This window comes from Amblyomma maculatum, chromosome 3 (genome assembly GCF_055883805.1).
Source record: "Amblyomma maculatum isolate TAMU_Amacu chromosome 3, ASM5588380v1, whole genome shotgun sequence".
NCBI classification, from domain to species: Eukaryota; Metazoa; Arthropoda; class Arachnida; order Ixodida; family Ixodidae; genus Amblyomma; species Amblyomma maculatum.
In genome coordinates this window covers 114665382-114687143 of record NC_139346.1, presented here as the reverse complement: position 1 = coordinate 114687143, position 21762 = coordinate 114665382, and the positions used below count along the sequence as shown (strand labels likewise).

General features: G+C 46.1%; 2 protein-coding genes and 1 non-coding gene across 4 annotated transcripts in view; 2 read left to right on the top strand and 1 right to left on the bottom strand.

Annotated features, from left to right (window-relative positions):
• LOC146195752 (beta-1,3-glucosyltransferase) overlaps nt 1-6506 on the bottom strand; it is a 35854-nt gene extending 29348 nt beyond the window's left edge. The window contains exons 1-2 of one of the 2 annotated variants that reach the window (XM_084597902.1): nt 6288-6506; nt 6074-6180 (exon numbers count right to left, since the gene is read on the bottom strand). In XM_084597902.1, coding sequence (XP_084454028.1) covers nt 6074-6180; nt 6288-6381 — 201 coding nt within the window. In that variant the 5' untranslated portion in view covers nt 6382-6506. Of the gene's footprint in view, nt 1-5527; nt 5730-6073; nt 6181-6287 lie in introns of those variants that run through there. The other variant, XM_084597903.1, reaches the window with a different exon arrangement.
• LOC146195753 (U5 spliceosomal RNA) lies at nt 5039-5164 on the top strand. The gene has a single exon (XR_014706259.1). It is a non-coding gene; the product is annotated as a U5 spliceosomal RNA (small nuclear RNA).
• Nucleotides 6507-6716: 210 nt separating the features above from the next.
• Nucleotides 6717-21762, top strand: part of LOC146195751 (spliceosome associated factor 3, U4/U6 recycling protein-like) — a 64781-nt gene continuing 49735 nt past the window's right edge. The window contains exons 1-7 of the mRNA XM_084597900.1: nt 6717-6876; nt 7296-7422; nt 7533-7637; nt 13250-13434; nt 18130-18235; nt 20822-20946; nt 21404-21565. Coding sequence (XP_084454026.1) covers nt 6727-6876; nt 7296-7422; nt 7533-7637; nt 13250-13434; nt 18130-18235; nt 20822-20946; nt 21404-21565 — 960 coding nt within the window. The 5' untranslated portion in view covers nt 6717-6726. The remainder of the gene's footprint in view (nt 6877-7295; nt 7423-7532; nt 7638-13249; nt 13435-18129; nt 18236-20821; nt 20947-21403; nt 21566-21762) is intronic.

Sequence of the window (21762 nt, the reverse complement as noted above, 5' to 3'; positions counted from 1 at the left end):
AAGACGCTTAATTCTACAACCTGTGAGGGTGCACGGCGAAACAGGGGCAAGTGGCGCGCCACGTGTCGGGGCAGCGCCGCACATTGCGAGGAGGGGTTCTTCTGTGTTTGCCGCAAGATGGCTCTGTATGTGCGCAGAGCGCAGAAGAAATGTAGCGGAAACGTACTTCGCTACTCGTGTAACTGCGACTTCTGTAAGTAACATGCTCATAATTACCGATATACACTGCAGTATAACGTTCTACGGCATGTTTCTAAGGCAACACCGCATTCACTAGAAGCGCTTTTGTACCGCTTTCAAGCATCGAACTCGTGGCTGAGTGGAGTGTTCGAGTGCAACTTAGAACGTTTTGGCAGCCGGTCGAACTGGCATCCTCTTCACTCGTTTTAAAATATCCTGCCCTGGGCCTCCACGGTAGGGCTCTCGATACAAAGGTGCCGGCAGCATTATTTCCACTAGGTCCTTATACAGCTTTTTCTTGCCAACACTGTACAAATATTCACGGGAAAAACGCACTTCTAACAACTTGTAAGAGAAAACTACCTCGCGCAAATATCCTGTGACAGCACCACGCATGTTTTCACTTTAGGAGACAACAAATCAGGGTAACAGCCTTTGCAGCCGCACTTGCATGACTGTTCTTAAAAAGGTGTCATTTTGGTCGCTAAGAAAAAAAAAAAGCGCGATACCACTTGGCGCAGAAACAAATGAATCAAACCGACTCCTCCGCTTTTTAAAGAAAAAAATAAATTCGTTCCTGGCTTCACGAAAAAGGAATCTATGTCCCTTGGACGACAAACTGCCTGCTTTGCAAGAAGCCAGAGACAATTGAACACATATTCTTAGACTGCTGGGATGCAGTATTTCATTGGGACGTGCTACAAAGAGCAATTAAAAAAGAGCTACCACTAAACCCTTATGGCATCCGGTTTTTACCGGTGGAGAACGAAGACGTACCCTATGATTTAATAATGCTTCTGGGCCTCCACAGCTTGTGGAAAACACGGATGCAAGTAAGGCATGAAGAAAGCGCAACCGGCCCTTTGACTGGTCCCCTTTTTTGGGGCGCAATAAAAGAGTTCACCACCACTTACCGCCAGCGTCACGTAGAACGTGACCAAGGGCGAGGGCGAAAGCTGTGCTAGAACCCTCTTACGCTCCCTATGGCTTCAAGACCGAGCTTGAAGCCATAGGTAGCGTAAGAGGGTTCTAGCACAGCTTTCGCCCTCGCCCTTGGTCACGTTCTACGTGACGCTGGTGGTAACACACGACGTTCCACGTCCACCGCTATGGTTGAGGGTGGCGCTGGTGAACAATCTCAAGGTTCGTATGCAGACAACATTAATACCCAAGAAAGTAGCAGGGGTTACAGCGGCCGATGTAGCTCAGTTGGAAGAGCACCGGACGCGATATTCGGAGATCGTGGGTTCGGTTCCCACCATCGGCACGTTGTTTTTTCTTCTACTTTGTGTTTATTTATCTTCCCCTGAACAGATTACATTGCTAATTTATGTGATTACCGAAGTAAAAATAAAAAAAAAAGACATAATGTACAATCCCCAATGCTGTCCTTGGCCTCGTCGACTGTTGGCTTCTGTCTTATATATATATATATATATATATATATATATAGATAGATAGATAGATAGATAGATAGATAGATAGATAGATAGATAGATAGATAGATAGATAGATAGATAGATAGATAGATAGATAGATAGATAGATAGATAGATAGATAGATAGATAGATGAAGAAAGGAAAAAGGAAGTTGAGAAAGACGAGGAGACTCTCGTGCCCGTGCCGGACTCGGAGCCTTCGCCTCGCTGGTCTTCCTCGCATTCCTCTGAGAATGCATCAGACAACTGAGCAGTCTCGAACATCAACGCGAAGCATTCTGTCCCCGTCTGGTGATGTACCATGCACCGACTGCCTCAAATGCGACGCTACCGCTTCGAGAGCCTCGTTCTTTTGCCGGTCAAGCAGGGGAAGACGATGAGTGGGTCACTCACTTTGAACGTGTGAGCCACTTCAACCGCTGGGATTCGGTGGCGAAACAAGCGAATGTGGTATTCATTTTAACGCATATCACCTTGATGTGGTATACGAGAACCACGAAGACTCTCTGACCACTTGGGAGGGCTTTGTGGAAGCTATCAAAGAATGTTTTGGCGATCTGACTGCAAAGAGGAGGCAGGCTGAGCAGACACTTCCTCAGAGAGCTCAGACAGCAGGCGAGACTTGCACCACGTACATCGAGGCAGTACTGAAATTATGCAAGACAGTCGACAGTCGGATGACCGAGGAAGACAAGGTAGGCCAAATGCTCAAGGGCATTGCGGAAGACGTCTACCACTTCCTCATTGCCAAAGACAACTTGAGTTCAGTCACCGACGTTATTCGACACTGCCGGACATTTGAGGCCCTCAAGACACACCGCATTACACCGAACTTTGGGCGACTGGCAAATGTTACTACCATGGCCAGCGTCGAAGAATCTCCATCCCCAAGTCTCCTGTGCGCCATTCGTAAAATCGTAAGGGATGAAATTTCACGACGTGAGCTGCTTGCCCGGCCGCCCTCTGGCTTCGCGGATGAAGCATACGCTTTTTGAGCCCATGCACGTACGTGCCCACCAACGTCTAGCTATACACCAGCGACACCGACTTCGCCTTCCGGGAAGACCTGGACACCCCGCGACCAAGGCCCAACCAGATTTACCGGCCATTCTCTCATCAGCGCAGAGACACTCGGTCCTACTCAAACCGTACACCGCGCCTACCGCGGGAAAGCTACGTCGACCTGGAATCTATACATTTCAATATCCGTCGCGTCCTACCTCGCAAGAGTCCACTGAAGCGCAGCTGTTTGATCGGCCTATGCCCGTGTGCTACCGGTGCGGTGTCGCGGGTCACATTTCCCGCTACGGCAATCGACACGCAAAGTTCAGGAATCCTCCGACGGCATCGCACCGACGAACCGTCCAGCCCTACATCGACAGCTATCGGCCCGAACATCCATCCCGAAGGGGCCGTTTTCAAAACGAAGGACTCCGCAGCCATTCTCCAGCGTCTGATGGTAGTGTGACACCGCCTCCGTCATTTCGTGTGCGCCGTTCCCCGTCACCACGGCGCCGATCTCCACCACCAACGCAGGAAAACTAGCCAGCGCGACCAATGGAGGTGAGGAATGTGCGCTGCTACCTATTGTTCCTCCGTCTGTGTTCATGTTAAAGAACAAGGTTAATGTGCACGTTGATAGTTTACCTACGATGGCGTTGGTAGACACTGGTGCCACTGTCTCAGTGATGAGTTTAGATTTTAAGAACCTTTTGAAGAACAAAGTTGTTTGTTTGGGACAAAACCGCTAATTTTTATGGAATAAGTGGAGAGGTATTGTGTCCGGTTGGGGTATGCAGCGTTAAAGTTTCTTTGGGGGGCACAGTATTTTCGGCGGAATTTGCAGTACTGCCCCGATCAGCACACGATGTAATCTTGGGAATTAACTTCCTGCGTATGTGCGGCGCTACAGTTGATTGTCGAACGGGAGAGCTAAGTGTTAGTGGTTCTCTTTCTCGTGAACTTTTAGAAGACGACAAATTATGAAGACGTTTTGTGTGCCTGTGATGAAGTCGACGTACAGCCACATTCTGCAGTGTGCGTTCAGGTGTCCTGCTCCCGTCCTATTATTGCGCTTTTGAGGTTACCGTGGCGCCTCTTAATTTACAGTGCGTAAAGAAAAATGTATTAGTGCCGCATTGTTTGGTTTGCGTGAAAGAGGGCCGTACCGGACTGTGGACTATAAATTGCTCGCCGGAAACAGTTGTTTTTCCTATATATATATATATATATATATATATATATATATATATATATATATATACATATATAGAAAAATATTAAGAAATGGAGTCGAGCCCATGTATTTCGGCGTTCTATATGTGCAGCGTCAGTCCATTACGTCACGGAATCTGTTTTCTTTCTTTACTGCCGATTTTGGCATGGGACAGGTACTAAACGTAATGGCAAAACACGTCAGCAACACATTTACTGACGTATAGGTTAAATATATATATAATTGTTTTGCGCCACGGAAGCAACGGGAATGGCAGGTTTAATTGCAAAAGCGCCGATTCGCCCTAAGCGCAGCGCACACAGGGCTTAAAGTCAGGGCGGGTCTCGGGGAGTCTGAGACCCCCAGCAATATATAAGAGGGGTCCGAGACCCCCCGAGCTTGAATGTATAAGGACTGTATGAATGAATACAAAGCAGGCAATAATTTTTGTTCTTGTCAGTGGTATACAGTAATCGGAAGATTTCTTTTCTGGCGTTTCGAGTTTCACAGTGAGTATTAATAAGAACCACTAACACGTTTTCGGGAACCAGAGATGGAGAAAAATAATGCTTTCTCCCCTTTGTATAAAACGATTTGCAAAACAGGCAACCATCTGCTTTCTCTATGTCGGATCCCCTCTTCGATGCCCAAATGGTGATGGACCCCAATGCCCAAATGACCCAAATGACCGCCGCGAGCGAGACATCCGATGCGCGCACACCGAAGAGCCGCTGTCTAGGCGACCCAAATGAAACAAGACAGCCGATTTAACTGGCGCGCGATAGCGCCTCGAGAGAAACCGTCGGCGGCGGCGCAGTGAGAACATTCGGGGCGGCCACGGTGGGGGCGGCGGCTAGGGAGCCTACGCGCTCTCCCTCAAGACCGGCCCCGGCCGCGGCGCTAGCGGCGCGCCGCCGTCTCGGCGCGCACCTCTAGCTACCGTCACTAGATGGCGATTGCCGCGCACAGTGCCATCAAATGTGTGCGTTTCCAGGAATGTGTTGAGCCTAAGGTCCGAACTTATGCAATATCTTGTAAATATTTACTAACAGAAGAAGCTTACTAGAGACAGTAGTGCTTATGCTTTGTTAGGAAATCAGTTTACGAGGCAGTTAAGTAGTACTATAATCATAGCATGGACATTCAACTAGCACCTGTAGGCGGAACGGCTGTGATGGGGTGGCGAGCGAAACGTTGGTTTGGTATCGCTCAGGTCTCTCCTCAAATCCACGTACTAATCTTTCGCCTTTTACTAAAGATTACCGTGGGGAGGGACACTCCAATGAGCCTATAGGCCAATTTTTGTGGGGCCTTACCCGTTTGGGTGAGGCCTGATTCCAGAATCGAAAATAAGACTGCAAACATTGCTAATGGACTCTTAACGGCTTCAGCAACGCTGCCCTGTGCTGGCGCACGACACATGGGATGAGCTTTAACAGCGCAAAGGACCGTTGAGGCATCGCTGACAAGGAAAATATGCTCTCTCGGTAGCACTTCGACCCGGCTACACGGCCGTGTTGATAAACACAACTTCCTGTCGTTGAATCATAACCTAGTAGAGAAAAAGCTCGAATTGCACTGCTTATCTTGTGCTACCACTATCTTGAGCCACTGGTTTAGATACACTTCATTTTAAAGGGCATCTCGTACTCGATATCGGAAGCTTTAATTGCATGCCAGACATGCCGACTTACCTCTGTAGATAAAATCGAAAAGCCATTCCACCTTCGTTTATAAGTATGATACATTATCGTTGGCATGTGGGCTTTCCACGGAATAATGCAGGAAAGAACTTCCTTCATGCACGGAATAGTAGGCTCCCGTATTCCGAGTTCGCGCCGTTATCGAAACGAAAGTGTCGCTGTCACTCTCTCCCTGAACTCCAGTCGTCTGATTAGTGGAAACGACGGGACCAGAACTTAGGCTTAGAAGTGGTGGCAATGAAACTGACATCCGGTTCCGGTATTCCCACCAATCAGACTCGAGGTCAATGAGATTATGATAACGACGCAAACTCGGAATACGGACCCTGCCATTTGAAACTTCGTCTCCAGCTGTACATATCTACTGTGTTGGAGCTTTCCTCGGGGACGTCGGAACCGGCTTGCAAGAATGATTCTGCCGAGTCGGCGCGCCTTCGTGTAACCGCTTTTTAGTACTTATACAGATATGATGCAATGCAGCTGATTAATTGACATGCATTCACAAAGCACAAGTACAAGTCAAACGTATACATGTACCATTCCCAGCGCCGCAGCTTGCTCCGCTACGCTTGATGATAGCTGTTCTGCCGCTCTGATGCTCATAGTGCTGTCTTGGCTCAGCACGATGACGACAATATCGGCATCTGACAAACAAACAGCGCATACACTTAGCTGCGCCAATGGCACGTAAAACCAATTACTAGCAACTTTCTGATTCATATTCTGTTGCGAGATCCTGCAGACAGCTTACCTCTCATCTTTTCACCCGTACATGGTCCAAATATGTTGCACAAGAAAAAAGTAAGCGAAAAGACAATTGTCGTATTTAACGGAAGGGCGACCATGATACTGCCTTTATTTTCAATCTAACAGCTCACAGAGCACGTGAAACGTCAGCACATTACACTACCAGTGCCAAATGTGTGCACAGCACATACCGCACACAACGTTTCGATGGCCTGTCAACAAATGCAATGCAAATGCACGCATGGCACAGGATAATCCGAAAACGTGTGATCTCAGTCCGGCAAACAGTATTATGATTGTAGTTCTTCAAAGTTTTATATTATTTTGTACCTAATATTTATTTGTTAATTAATGTGATTTTCAAGAACTAGTTTAGTTTGTAAATTTCAAAATTATAATTTTGTTTTTCTGCCGTGCCGAATTTTCAGAACCTCTCAAGAAACATGGCGGGCGTCGAGGACGATTTAAGCGAGGAGATAAAAGCAAACCATGAAAATAATGAAGATGATGCGATGTCTGATGGTAGCTCCGATTCAGAAAGTGACAAAGACGTCGACGCCGAAGAGAAACAAATCGAAGAATTACAAGGAAAGGTATCAATAGCAACATGCACTACTTTCATGTGCCAACGCATGCTGCCTTGTTGAATTTTTGTGCGGTCGAAACGTTTGGATTGCGTCTCTTCATTTACCTGAAAAGTAAATTGACTGTTTTGGGGGTTAAAACAGTTAAGATTCGCGACTTGTGCACAACAAGTAGCTGTGTAAATGATTGCCATACTTCGTGCATGTTGCGCAAATGTCGTACACGATCTTGGTTCTCGCTCATGTGCGTTTAGTGCACGGGTTTAGTGCCATGATCTTGTACCGCTGTGTTCATACCTGCAGATAGTGCTAAAGATCTGATCCTGCGTGTTGTCGAACTGAGAACCATGCTCCATGTCTGGCATCAGTCTTTGATTTCACAGTAATCCGTACACTGTCGTCAGCAAACAATCTGCGTTTACTTCCAGGTGGCTGGCAATCCATACCATTATGACAGCCACATCGCCCTAATAACTTACTTGCGCAACACGGGGAACCTTGACAAGCTTCGGGAAGCGAGGGAGGCGATGGCCAAGATCTTCCCTTTGACACCTGGTATGCTTTTAACAGGCAACTTGGGTTTCTTGAGTAACGAGTTGTCTTAAAGCCGAGTTGCGTTTCCAAGCCTCAAGGCGCCCCATAATTTTTCCCGTTGCCGTCGACAGAGTTGTGGCTGGAATGGATCAAGGACGAGGGCAGGCTTTGCGAGAATGACGAGGACAAGGAGAAAGTAATGTCGCTGTTTGAACGAGCAGTCCAGGACTACCTGTGTAAGTTGCACTCCACATTTATTGCCTGTGCCATTTTGCTGGTGTTACCACATCTAGCTTCAAGGCGGGTAGATGCGGCGAGGTCACTTACGTTGTTCGTTGTGCATCACACACGGTGCAGTCAAGAGAATGCATCTTGCATATGTTGCCTGTGTGTTTCAAGAGACTCCTCGACACTAGGCTGCTAAGAGCCTATGTTCAGATATCAGGACACACTTCACTATGCTGGCTTTCATGTATGGCCAGACTAGTGTATTCTTGTGTGGATAAGGTATTTAAGCCTGAGATCTCAAGTAACTGGGGCAATGTCTGGGTAAGCAGACAAGCCTGTGTAAGCTTGGGGAATCACTGAATAAGCAGACAAACAATGATGGTGGTTTGTGCACTGCCAATCTGGCTCATATGCATTTTGCTTTAGTCTGCTGATGCAGCGATGCCTCCCTTTAGTTGTGGTTGGGGGGACTCATGAGCATTGGATGCCAACAGTCAACTTATAGACCTTTTCATCGAGTGAGGAGGTTGTCGAAACACCTCCTCTGCGGACTGTTGCAAACCAGTTCCGCTGCCGCCTACACCGTGTTGACGTCAGGCGCACACAGCAGTCCAGCGAGCAATATGGTGACACCCAAAAGGCCCTCATTGCAAAGGCCTATACTGGAGAAGTTGACTGCAGATTCATTATTTGACTTCAGGCTAAGAGTACTTGCTGTTGGGCTGGTAGGTTTTGGTTCATTGTTAAATAAATTTAACTGTGCAAAAACAGATAAGCACATACAGAAACAATGGGATGAAGTGCCATCATCCCATTGGCGCTTCGTCCCATTGTCTCCCTATGTGTTTGTCTGTTTTTTGCCCATTACATTTATTTAACAAGGACTCTAGGCAGAGGACAGAAGGGTTCTCTGAAAGCAGAAAGCACTTAACATTGTACTTCTGTGCCTGCGAGAGTCCTACAGAAAGAAATATGAAGTCTGGAAAAAAAAAACATTCCTCGGAAATATTCCTGAGACGAAGTGTATTTAACTAGAAAGGACAGAGCTCTGCAGCTGCCTCGATGTAACTCCACAAGTTTCGCAACTGGAAATTTGACTGCATGTGTGACAGTGGGACTGCACACTTGTTCTGCAGCGAGTCCTTTCCTCTTCAGCATAGTAATGGATAATCTCACAGAGCACGTTAGGGAAGAAGTTTCGAGTATACTGTTGTAGTCATCATCATCAGCCTAATTGCACTAACTACCGGGCAAAGACCTCTCCCATATTCCTGCAATTAATCTGCTTCTGTACCAGCTGGGCCACTTTATTTCTGCAAACTTCCTAACCTTCCCTGCTTACCTAGTTATCTGCCACCACCCACGCCCTGCTACTCTTTCCTTCTCTTTGAATCCAGTCTATTGCCCTTAGCAGTGTTCTGATGACACCTCGCTGTGTTCACAGACTAAGCAGAGTATGGAAACAGAGCTAGAGGCCTGAAGGAAAAATCTTAGAATCAGAGGAAAAAGCAACACAGAATTCATGCTTGTAATCTCAGTTTCAGTTTAGTCGTTCAGTCGTGTCCGACTCTTCGTGACCCTATGGACCATGTCACGCCACGCTTTCCGGTCTCTCACTATCTTCCTTACATCACATAACTTCATCTGCAGTGCCTCGAGGATGCCATCTAACCAACTCGTTCGCTGCCTACCCCTTCTCCGGCGACCCTCAACCTTTCCCAACATCAAATCTTTCTCCAGCGACTCCTCTCTTCTCATCAGATGACCAAAGTAGCTGAGCTTTAACTTTAAAATTTGACCCTCCAATGAGCAGTCAGGGTTTATGGTCGACAATATCGACTGATTTGATCTTCTGGCAGTCCAAGGAACTCTCAAGAGTCTTCGCCAGCACCACAATTCAAACGCGTCAATTCTTCGGCGGTCAGCCTTTTTCACAGTTCAACTCTCGCATCCATACATCACAACTGGAAAGACCATGGCACGAGTTATACGGATCTTGGTTGGCTGACTAATGTCTCTGCTCTTTACTAGGCGGTCAAGGCTAACCATTGCTCTCTTTCCCAGAAGCAGGCGTCTCCTAATTTCATGGCTGCAGTCTCCTTCCGAGGTATAATCTTGGAGCCCAAGAAGAGAAAATCTGTCACAGCTTCCACTTCTTGTCCATTGATGCTCCAGGACTTGATAGGGCAAGACGCCATGATCTTTGTCTTTTTAATGTTCAGTTTGAGCCCAAACTTCTCACTCTCTTCTTGTACGCACATCAGAAGTCTCTTGAGTTCCACTTCACTTTCTGCCATTAAAGTGGTATCATCCGCATATCTAAGGTTGTTGATACGTTTTCCAGCAATCTTCACTCCAGCTGAAGACTCGTCCAGACCGGCCTTCCTCATGATGCACTCTGCATATAGGTTAAATAGGCAGGGCGACAGTATGCAGCCTTGCCTCACTCCTTTCTCGATCGGAAACCAATCAGTAAGACCATGCCCAGTTCTGACTGTGGCCTCTTGCCCTTATACAGGTTCCTGAGGAGACAGATGAGGTGAATTGGAACTCCCATCTCTTGGAGAGCTTGCCACAATCTGCTGTGATCTACGCAGTCAAACGCTTTCGCATAATCAATGAAGCAGAAGTAGACGGGTTTCTGGAACTCTCTTGCTTTTTCCATGATCCAGAGAAGGTTAGCAATTTGGTCTCTAGTTCCTCTGCCCTTGCGAAACCCAGCTTGCACGTCCGGAAGCTCCCGATCCACATACTGCTGCAGCCTACCTTGGAGGATTTTCAACATCACCTTGCTAGCATGCAAAATGAGTGCGATCGTGCGGTAGTTGGAACAATCTTTGGCACTGCCTTTCTTTGGAATGGGGATATAAACTGACCTCCTCCAATCCTGTGGCCACTGCAGGGTTGTCCAAATCTTCTGACATAATGTATGCAGAATGTTAACAGCGTCATGGTTGAGGTTTTGAAGCAACTCAGCTGGAATGCCATCAATTCCACTAGCTTTGTTCTTAGCAAGGCTGGCTAAGGCCCATTCAACTTCACTCTTCAGGATGCCCGGCTCGAGATCAGTAATCACAACCGTCTTATGTTGGGTTTGCACATTTGGGTCCTTCTTGTACAGTTTTTCTGTGTATTCCTGCCACCTCTTCTTTATCTCTGAGGCTTCAGTGAGGTCCTTGCCTTGTTTGTCCTTTATCACGCCCAGCTTAGCACAGAAGCTTCCTTTGATATCTTTGATTGTCTTATACAGAGCTCCAGTGTTTCTTAATTGGCTGTTGTCCTCAACTGCTTGGCACTGTATGTTCAGGAAGGCATTCTTATCTCTCCTTGCTATTTTCTGAAAATCCGCATTGAGAACCTTGTATCTTTCTCTTTCCCCCATAACTTTTGCCATCCTCCTTTCCTCAGCTATTTGCAAAGCCTCTTCAGATAACCAGTTTGCTTTCTTGTATTTCTTTTGCTTTGGAACTACCTTAGTAGCAACTTCTTGTATTATATCACGAACATCAGTCCACATCTCTTCGGGCTCTCTGTCTTCCAGATCTAATTCTTGAAATCGATTCCTCACTTCCACAGCATATTCTAATGGAATTTGATCCAGATCATACCTGAAAGTCCTTCTAGTTTTCTGCGTTTTCCTCAATCGAAGCTTAATTTTGGCAACAAGAAGCTGATGATCGGTGCCACAATCTGCCCCAGGCCTTGTTTTTACTGCTTGTATAGCGCTTCTCCATCTCTGCCGGCAAAGAATATAATCGATCTGATTCCTGTACAGACCGTCCGGTGGAGTCCATGTGTACAGGCGCCTCTTGGGCTGTTGAAAATGAGTATTTGCTATGGTCAGGTTGTTTTCTTGACAAAACTCTACTAGCCTCTGCCCAGCTTCATTTGGCTCGCCAAGACCGAACTTGCCTATAATTCCGGATATTTCTTCACTCCCGACCTTAGCATTCCAGTCTCCTATGAGAAAAACGACGTCTGATGATGGGGTGCGGTCTAAAAGGCATTGTAGATCCGCATAAAATCTCTCAACGTCAGCTTCATCAGCAGCAGTGGTCGGTGCATAGACTTGGATAACTGTTATGTTGAAAGGCTGACCTTGGATCCGAAGTGAAATCATTCGGTCGTTTTTGGGGTTGTACCCTAGCACTGCTTTGCCCATTCTTCTGTTTACTATGAGAGCGACCCCATTCCTTCTCTTGGATTCGTGCCCACAAAAAAAGACATAATGGTCGCCGGAGTTAAATTCTCCCATTCCGGTCCACTTGAGCTCGCTGATACCCAAGATATCAATGTTCAATCTGTCCATTTCTCGCTTGACGACATCCAGTTTACCTTGCGTCATAGATCTTACATTCCATGTTGCTATGTGATATATCTCCTTGCAACATCGGACTTTCCGGTCGCTTCCCGACACATCCACAACTGAGCGTCCTTTTGGCTTTAGCCCAGCCGCTTCATTCGTCCTGGAGCTACTAGGAATCGCCCTTTGTTCACCCCAGTAACATGTGGGACGCCTTCCAACCTGGGGGGCTCATCTTCCGGCGCCATATCATTAATGGTATTGTGACCGGCCATAGGGTTTTCTTGGCAGGAAATACTGGAGTGGGTTGCCATTGCCCTCTCCAGTGAATCACATTTTGTCAGAACTCTCTGCCGTGACCTGTCTATCTTGGGTGGCCCTACACAGCAGAGCTCACGACTTCATCGAGTTTCGCAAGCCCCTCCGCCACGACAAGGCAGTGATCCATGAAGGATCTAGGAGATATGAAAAGTGAAAAACTAAGGCTACAGGAAACCCTAATCAATAGAATGACATGTTTAAAAAATTTTGACTAAGTTGATAAAAAGGGGGGCACGACAAGAAAGAGTTGTCCTTAGGTTAGAAGCAGGGTGTATGAACTGGAAGGCTGTTCCAGGTGTCTGTTATGGCAAGAAGGTTCCTGGTAAACTACAGGACAAATGGAACTGAATCAGTATGTGTACAGAAAGCAAGCATGCAAAAGCTGGAAGCTGCAGAAAGGATGCTGAAATGAACGTGTGGAGCGACAAGAAATGACCGAATACAGGACAAATACGTATGAGGAATAGTCAGAGTTAAATGTTCAGCGAAAAATTCATGTCAGAATAGTGCTATGATTTGGTCCCATAATGGGTAAGGATGGCGTACACATTGGAAAGAATGTAACGAAACTCAGTTTTAGTGGGAAGAAACCCTGAGCGTGACTTAATAAGATGTGGCAAGATGACATGGAGGAATATCGAAGTGTGAAGATGCTCATGAGGGAATGAGTTAACGATAGACTGGAAAAGGTCCATCGGAAACAACAACCTTATAAAAATGGGACATAGCTATAGAGAAGTGTAGGAGATTTGACAGCTACAGTAGTCATTGGTTGGCGTGCATGGTCCCCAAGAGAATTAGATCAAAAAAGGAACTTTGCTAAGAACAGTGCTTGCTTGACCTCTTTTGTTATTATTTTAATTGTTTTTGCTGTTGTCACATCGCTTGCAGTTGTGCCTCTTCTTTCTATTGATAAAACATGAATTGTAGGCTTGCCACCGCAAATCTCACGCTCTCTCTCTTTCTTTTTCATGGCTTTTGTGTGGCCCCTGTCAGCGGTGGCCCTGTGGCTGGAGTACGCACAGTTCTCCATAGGCCTGATGAATGCCGAGGAGGGGCTGGACCGGGTGCGAAGGGTGTTTGAGCGGGCTGTTACAGCTGCTGGCCTGCACGTCTCCCAAGGTTCCCTCCTTTGGGAGGCCTACCGTGAATTTGAACTCTGCCTCCTGGCTGCTGTGCAGGTGAGGGCCCATTTCATTGTCGTAATGTTTTCTTGTGCTTGTACTTGCATCTACGTTGCTGGTAGGCGCATGTCTAGCCCTTTCTCAGTGTCATGCAATTAACCTTTTTTCGTGTGCATCGCTTTGTGACAGTAGTTGTCTAGAAGGATTTCACAGGAAAGTTTATGACTCGATGGAAGCCACTGGAATGAAAAAGAAGTCAGTGTGACCCACTGCTTTATAAGCTCCAGGTCATCCATTCAACATGCATGAAAATAAGGGAGAAGTTCTGCCAATGAGCTTTGAACTATCATTATTGTGGTTTGTTGATTTGGAATATTCTGACCCACTAGCAGCTGAGGTGTCAATGAATTGTTCAAATTTGGTTTTCTGTTGAGTGCTAAATGAGTATATAGACAACTAAGATTTGGGTTCGTGTTTTACTCTTTGCAGTGACGCATAAGACGTTGCTGTACACGGATCACCCTGCGATGTTTTCCTTTGACCACTAGATAATTCATAATCAATTTTTGTTTCCTCACCTGTTTCAGTTTTAACATTTGAGCAATGCCTGTCACATCAAATTCAAGTTTAGGTCATGTACCCATGGAAATACAGCCACATGATCGTTTTTCTTTCGTTTTGATTCACTACAATGTTAAATCCAGCCTGCTTTAACGAAAGGAATCACAACAAGTGGTGTATCGGTGGTTATATTGCTGTTTTGTCATCCCTCACATGACCTTGACTTCACTTTGATGTCACAGCGTGCTGCTGAAACCGAATCAAAGCGATCGAGGAAAGAAAATTTATTTATAAGTTATGCAATGGCCTTAGGCGAGAACTGTGTGGTGATCCATATACAGGAATTTCATATGAATCATTAACATATAGAAAAATGGAACCAAAATTTGGTGTCTATACTTTATACTCAAAGAGTGAGTTTCATATACCCAAACTGGCTCCGTTGTGGTAGCTCAGTTGTTAGTGTATTCGGCTACTGAGCCGGGGGCCCCGGTTTGACCTCGACCGTCTTGGTCACATTTCTTTGAAGGCAAAAGGCACAGAGGCAAAATGCCTGTGTACAGTGTGATGTCAGTGCATGTTAAACAACACCGGGGTGTTCGAAATGACCCGGAGCCCTCCACTATGACATTCCTCATAACCCGAGTTGCTTCAGGATGTTAAACCACATAGAACTATTTTGGGGGCTGATGGGGAACAGTAACATAGCCGTATGTTGTCTTGTTGCGATGCTAAAAGTTAAGCATCCATGAAAATTGGAAAAAAAAAATATATATATACACTTATATTTAATGGTGTGTGCTGAGGTTTAACACTGATAGGCATGCCAGGTGTTGCAACTATGTAAACAGACAAGAATGCAGGAAATAAGAGGCAGGAGAGAAAAAGGCAGTTTGAAGTCTGCTCCTTGTCCTGTTTCTTCTTTCCTGTTTTTTGCTTGTTTTCTTGGTTGCAACATGCATTTCAGTTGCTAATGTCTTCATTTTGTTGCGAAAGCAACACTACGCCAACCAGCTCGGCTCGTCGCGTATGCTTGTATGCTGTAGCCGCAAATGGCAGGAGCTGCCAACTTGGGTCTCTCGTTTCACACGGTACGGTTATGTCATAATCAGCCTGCCAGGATCCTGGTATTCACGTTACCTCTCTAGGCCACTAAGGCATGTTCATACGGCTTGGTTAAAGCGGGGCTTTATATGTGGGCTGGTAGCCTACGCTATCGCGTCATACCCTTCAAGGCAGAGCTTAAGTGTCCCCTGTATTTAGATGCAATAAACGCCTTCACCACCACCACCACCTAAAACGCCGGTGAAATTTGATGCGTGCAGCGGAACGCTGGTTGTGTTCGATGCAACGCTGGGTCGCCCACAGCCAAAGCTTTCGCTCCACACTCGTATGCTGTAGCCACAAATGGCAGGCACAACGAAATGCTCAGAAGACAGCATGTAGAAGAAACGGATGAAGAGCGCGCTGCACGTCGCGAGAAGCGAAGGAAGAGGGATTTTCCCAGTTTAATCGTTGAGCCTGGGGATGTCAAACGTGGTCGTCACGCAGACTTTGCACAAAAAGTGGGCGAGTATGAGTCAGCCACGTGAGAGTTTCACCGCCGCTTCACGAACAACCTCTTTGGAAGTGTGTGTTCTCTGTGTGACTGGCTGTGGTATAAAAATAATCTAACACCGGTGAGTGAACTTATGCATCCGACTCTTCATTTGGCCACAAGCGTAGCCATGCAGCTCTTGCTTTCGCAATTCAACTAAGGTTAACCAGAGCTAAACTGCAGCCAGCTTTTTTAATCTATGTATACATATTTATTTTTTGTGTGTGCATTGTGTAACCAAAGGTCTAAAATTGCAGATGCATTTTGGAGATGCAAAAACGTGCAGAAACAGGTACAAGAACGTTTTTATATAGAGAGCATAATTTTCAGTAGTTGCATATCTTCCTGGTATTTTTTTTTCATAACACTAACCTGTAATGTGTTTTAGCATGTTTTCAGGCTCAGATTCAAAGGCATCTGTCTGCCTTTGAAGTCATGCATGCTTTTAGTCCTGAATACAAATCATCAAATGTCCATCATTATGCCCCTACTTGTTCTGTAGTAGAGGGAGGATTGTAAGTAGAAAGTGGAAACAAGCAGCAAGCAGTTCAAGGGAATGCTAGAAATATCGCATTAATGATTGGTACTGCGCCGCATTGCAAAAATATTTACGCTAGCCTCACTGAAGATTTCCATGACCGAAATTATGCTTCTCCTGTTTCCTGTCAATTCAACACACCTGGGTCTGTATTCCAAGTTTTGCGTCATTATCAAATATTTCGCTATCTTCCAGTCATATGACCTGAGGTTAGGGAGATAGCGACATTTCGATGACGCTGAAAACTTGGAATACGGATCTTGCCCACATCAAATGGGTGCACAGAATGAGGGCTTCCCAGGCTTCTTGTTCGATGTCAGAGGGAAAGGGACAGATAAGAATGTCGAATATATTGCCTTAAAGGTCCACTGTCCAGGGAAGGCCCTTTTAAGAAAAGGAGCCCAGTGTTTCGATCAGGTACCGGAGATAGTCTGTGCAAAATTCTACAGCGACACGCGCGCCGCAAAGCATCGAAAATACAATTCAAAGCTCCCTCATGCTCTCCTTTGAGAAGCCAGCTTCACCGCTTCCTGCGCTGGCCTGACGGGCCCCGATAATGACGTACGTACCGGGAACGACGTCCATTGGTCCATCTCGCTGACTGACGGGAGAAGGATGGGTGTCTACAGCTCGCAGCGCGCTTTTCCCTCGCCACGGCCAGACTGAATCCAGCGGCGCGCGCTCCCTCGACCGTTTTTTTTTTCGCGCTCGCGGAAAGCCACGCCCCACCTCCCGCCAAACGCGGAGGAGGAAGGGGAATTTGTATTGCGGAGGCTAGACGACCTCGGGCAGGAGAGTGAAAAACCTTTGCGAGGGAACGGAAGGAGAGAGGCAGGATAGAATCGGGTGATTGCGGTGGCTGTAACTGCGTTATTAGTTACTCTTTTCAAAAACATTTTGCGGCCTTGCGTTCCAGGGGCGAAGTCTCACAGTCACCGGGGAAGAAAATATTTTCGACCGGAGGGTGGACAGTGGGCCTTTAATCAGTAGTGAACAGCAGTTTTTAAAAATGTTTTTTAATTTTAGGGTCAGCACAGAGGTTTAAAGCATGACTCAAATACTCACAAAGACCGTCTTCAGATTTTGTTTTAGAATGTTACCATCAAAATCATTTCAGGGTGCCTAGGGCAACTCTGGTGGTTTTTCGAGCATTTTGAGTGCGTATTCACCTCACACCTAAGGTTTCTTCTCTTCACTACAACAGCATATTTTGAAAAGTGTGCAGTGAGCCCATAATGCTTTGGAAATGGTGAAAAACTGCCGAAAACCGTTTGCATTACAATAGTTCTTTGTAATGAAGATTTGCACGATGATTATCTGCATTTGAGATAAAACTGAAGTGAGTGAGAATGATCTTTTTTTTTTTTTTTTTTTCCCCCTGTGTCAAGTTTTTTCCTTTGCGCACACTGTCGGATCGTCAAAATGTGACGCTTTCACAAAAAGGCGTCACATTTTTCACAGGCGTGATTTCGAATAGTTTTGGTGTATTTGGTAATTTTCGAACATTCTGAGAATTCCGGATACCAGTTTTTTTTAATAAGAATATAAACCAAATAACAAACACGTTCGATATTCATATTCAAAATTTCGAGCATTTGCACATCCTTCCTGTACATTCCTGTTCATTTCAATCACGCTAACCCGACTGCAACATGTGTTCATATTTCCACTAGCAGCCGGTTTTGTGCATTCAAAGAATACAAGGAACTCGGCACAGTTATTGGCCTGAGAGAGAGTGCAGCCGCCTTTGGAGTTTTGGTTTTATGTTCTTTCGTCTGGCAGTTCACTTGAGTTATTAACAGAAAATAAACATTTGTGTCAGCTCTTGCGGAAGAATAGTGCCAGACTGGGTTTGTTGATGGGATTCTCCATGTTGACCAAACAGCATATCCGGGGCTCCTGCATTTTCACTCAATACGTGGTAAAATGTAACCGACGGGGAAATATCCGTCCTTGCGTAGTTCTGCAACTGTCGGTAATCAGCGTAGGAGAAAAGTCTATTATCTCGTATTTGTCAAAGGCGTATTGCAGAATATCTCTCTCCTCCTCTGTGCAGTCTGGTGCCAGTGAAGACAGTTCACAGGAGCAGAAGGAGCAGTATGTGGACCAACGGAATCGTGTGTACAACATCTTCAAGAGGCAGCTTTCTGTGCCACTGTTTGGTGAGCTCAAGTTTGTTTTTGCACAGCTGTCTCTAATCTTCGTGTGTGTTCTTTTCTTGGCAGGGCACTGGGGTCGCTTAGCTTTGTGCAGAACTTTTTGGGTAAAATGTGTACTGTTAAAGTAAAACCTCTCTATTACGTCTTCTATAGAGTGGGAAAAATATCCATGCTATAGACCCTATTCACCACAGTATCAGGTTTAGCAAGGGACGGCTGTGGCAACCCTGTATTGCGGAGACGCCATAACGTTGGGCGATTCGAAACTAAAAAACATCTACCAGCATCCTCCCTACTGTGCATCGTTCATTTGTCAGGGACTTGAGACTCCGTTTGGAACGCCGTCCAACCAGAGCTCGGATTTCACAAACGCCGTGTCATGATTTGCAGCAGGCCCTTTCTCTCTTTCTTTCTCCCTCTCTTATATTGCGTTATGCTTTCCATGGTTACCAGGAAGGCTGCAATGACGTACATGAATAAGCTCTATATAAGAAAAATAAACTGCCATAAACATTTTGCATCTTGGTAAACTTATTTGGTAAAAGAATGGGTGGCAACATTGTGCTTTTGAAGTGAAAACGATTTTTGGCAAATCTCTCAAATCCTCTAATGCGCATCACACTGTCGGGACTGCCAGAAGCTCTATAATGGTAAGGTGCCTCCTCAAGCAGTGATGGTGCAGTTAATCTAAAAGTTTCTCTAAATCGATTGCAATTACACAGAACATATAGAGAAAATGACCGGAGCAAGTTCACATGGCTCGCAAGAATGTAATTTCTCAGAGGCGGTTAAATGGCACTATGGCAGCACTATGCATTGTTACTAGCTGTAACTAACTTGTGCTTCTGCATCCTTATTACTGAAAAGCATTCTGTTTTTAGGTTTTTCTGCTTATTGCTGTGTAAACCATAATCTAGTTACATTTCCTCTCTGAAACAACAGTTATGGCTAGTGTTACAGCTGTAACATGGGAGACCTGTTGTTCACAGCCTGAAACCTTTCAGTAAATTAAAAATGATTGTCTAAAAAATGGATGGAATGTGGTATTGGTGCTAAGACTGTCAGGGGTGCCATTTATTCAGCCTACAAGCAAGGCAGGGATTATGTTGATCTTTAAGGAAGACTTATAAATGTAACTGTGCGCTTTTAGGAATTGCATTCTGTTTGTCAGATGTGATGGGTACAAATTTTCTACAAGCACGCAGGCAAACTAGGTTTTTAAGAGGTTCAGTATATAAAATGCAATTGAATACCTTTTAAGAGTCTAGACTGATAGCCTCAGTCCTCTCAATTCCAATGTGAAAACTGTAAATCGTTTTGGCCAGCCGTGTAGCTTCTGAGAGGCATTGAGTGAAGCTGTGTTCATTTGGAGCGAAAGTATTTAATTCTCTGAATAGTTTGGTGCTCCTTTTCATACATTATAATCCAGAAGTCTTGTGGCATGTGCGCATTGTTGAAATCAGCCTCCAGTTTCAAAATTCCTTTTGCCAACCAACGAGAGTCAAATTATGCTATTAGCCAGGCCATGTTGTTTAAAAATTTGCTTGTTGTTGTAAAAGATACTTGAAATATTTTTTGTCATTACAGTAGAACCTCGGTGATAAGAATCTCACGGGGTCACAAAAAAAACTCCCATCATCCAAACATTCATGTCATCAGAACGGAAGAAAAGTATGCAGAAGCATGGGAAAGGCAGTCGCGCAGTCTGTTTATACACGAGAAGGTTTATTATGGTTGCGCAGTCGTGGCTCGCTATTCGCGGCGTACACAGCGTGATAGGCGATCGCGATGTCGGCGACGTACAGGCCGCGTGCCGGCCTCGCAGTGCCGCAGAGTGTTCGCGTATGCTCACGATGTATACAGCACGAGTAGCAGGTCCGTGCAGGCCTGTCGCGTGCGACGCTGACTACTCACGACTGCGTGCCGCTGCAAACTTTTCGCAGCAGGCAAAATGATCATGATGCCAGCGATGTGCGGTCCGCCCGCCTCCGCATACTTCTCATGATGCGTACAGCACAACAAGAAATGACGACATGCCGGCCGCATAGCCCCACAAACTGCTTGTTGATTGCGATCGCGGAGCCAGTAATGAGTGGTCCGTGCGTGTCCGCTACGTACGCCACCACAAACTGCTGGGGTTGTGAAGTCTGCGGTTTGTGGACCATGTGCTGCTGAAAACTTTTCACGGCGTGAGCTTTGCCGACAATCGTGACGTTGGCGAGGTACAGACCACGGGTCACTGCAAACTGTTCGTACAGTGCAGCTGGCGATTGCGGAGTCAATGATGTGCAGGCAGTGCGTAGTGCTCAAGGTTGCGGTCACAGCTCGCGCGTCTGTATCATCTGTAGTGGCGCAGGAGAGTGTTCGGAACATCCAGAATTTTGCACATTGCACACAATGCACTCCGGCCAGGGAATTTTATGAATTAATACCATCCAGAAATTGTATCACCGAGATTTTACTTAGTCTTTGAGGGGCACTTGGTACGTATTACAGTCTAGACTTCTTTTCTTGATTGTGCGGGGGTCTTCCTTTTTTTTCTTTTGTGGCTTTTACACGTGCAACCATTGCTGTCTGACTTGTGTGCAGGCATGGAGAAGACGTACCAGGAACTGAAAGAGTGGAGCGAGGCACCCATTGAGTCAGCCGTGGAGCAACAGTACAAAAAGGCCAAGCTGAAGCTCGAGAAAGTGCAGGAATACGAGACCGCCCTGGTCAGTAGTGGTGCTGGCTTGGTACGATACAGAGCTTTGTACTTGCTTTGTCTGTAGGCACTTTTAATTTTGGTTAAGGAAAGAGACCATTTTGGTAATTTTGATAGCTACATGTAAATGCATTTCTTATAGCCCTGCCCTTTGGCAAGTATTCAACCTAAGGTTCCTTAGGCAATGCAGCACAATTTTTCTCTCTACCGGCGCTTCCATGTATTGCCCACGTAGCAATGTGGATTCTGTGGCTAGGATAGAATGCACAAACTTGTGCCTAGTGCTGATTACCATAGCCATCAAACTCCTGCAGTGGGCTGAGTCGTTCTGAGTTCTGTCACAAGGCTTTACTCCTGGATTCACTAAAATGGCTTGTGAGCACATACAGAGTGGTGCTTTATGGTTTCTAAACGTTTAGTGTGGTTGTTCTCTTTCCCCTCTCTTTCTTTTTGTTCCGGTCAAGCAGCTGTGCGAGGACAATGGTGTGCCCGACCTGTCGCTTTACCTGCCCTACCTGGAGTGGGAGCAGACACAGGGGGACCCTGCCCGCATCCAGTGCCTGTACGAGCGCGCCCTAGCCCAGCACTGTCTGGTGGCTGACCTGTGGGAGCGATACATGACCTACCTCGTACGTAGCTGCCACCTGCTGTGTAGGCTTTTGTCTCTCTCGACAGCACATGCTTGTCCATCACCATAGGAATGACTGGTGCCTTATGCAGAGTGAAAGTGTGCGAAATGTGTTTTCTGTATTCTGTTTTTATCCGTGTGGATATTTTGCTGCGCATAACGAAACTGAACAGTAGAAACTTCTAAGACGCGCATGCG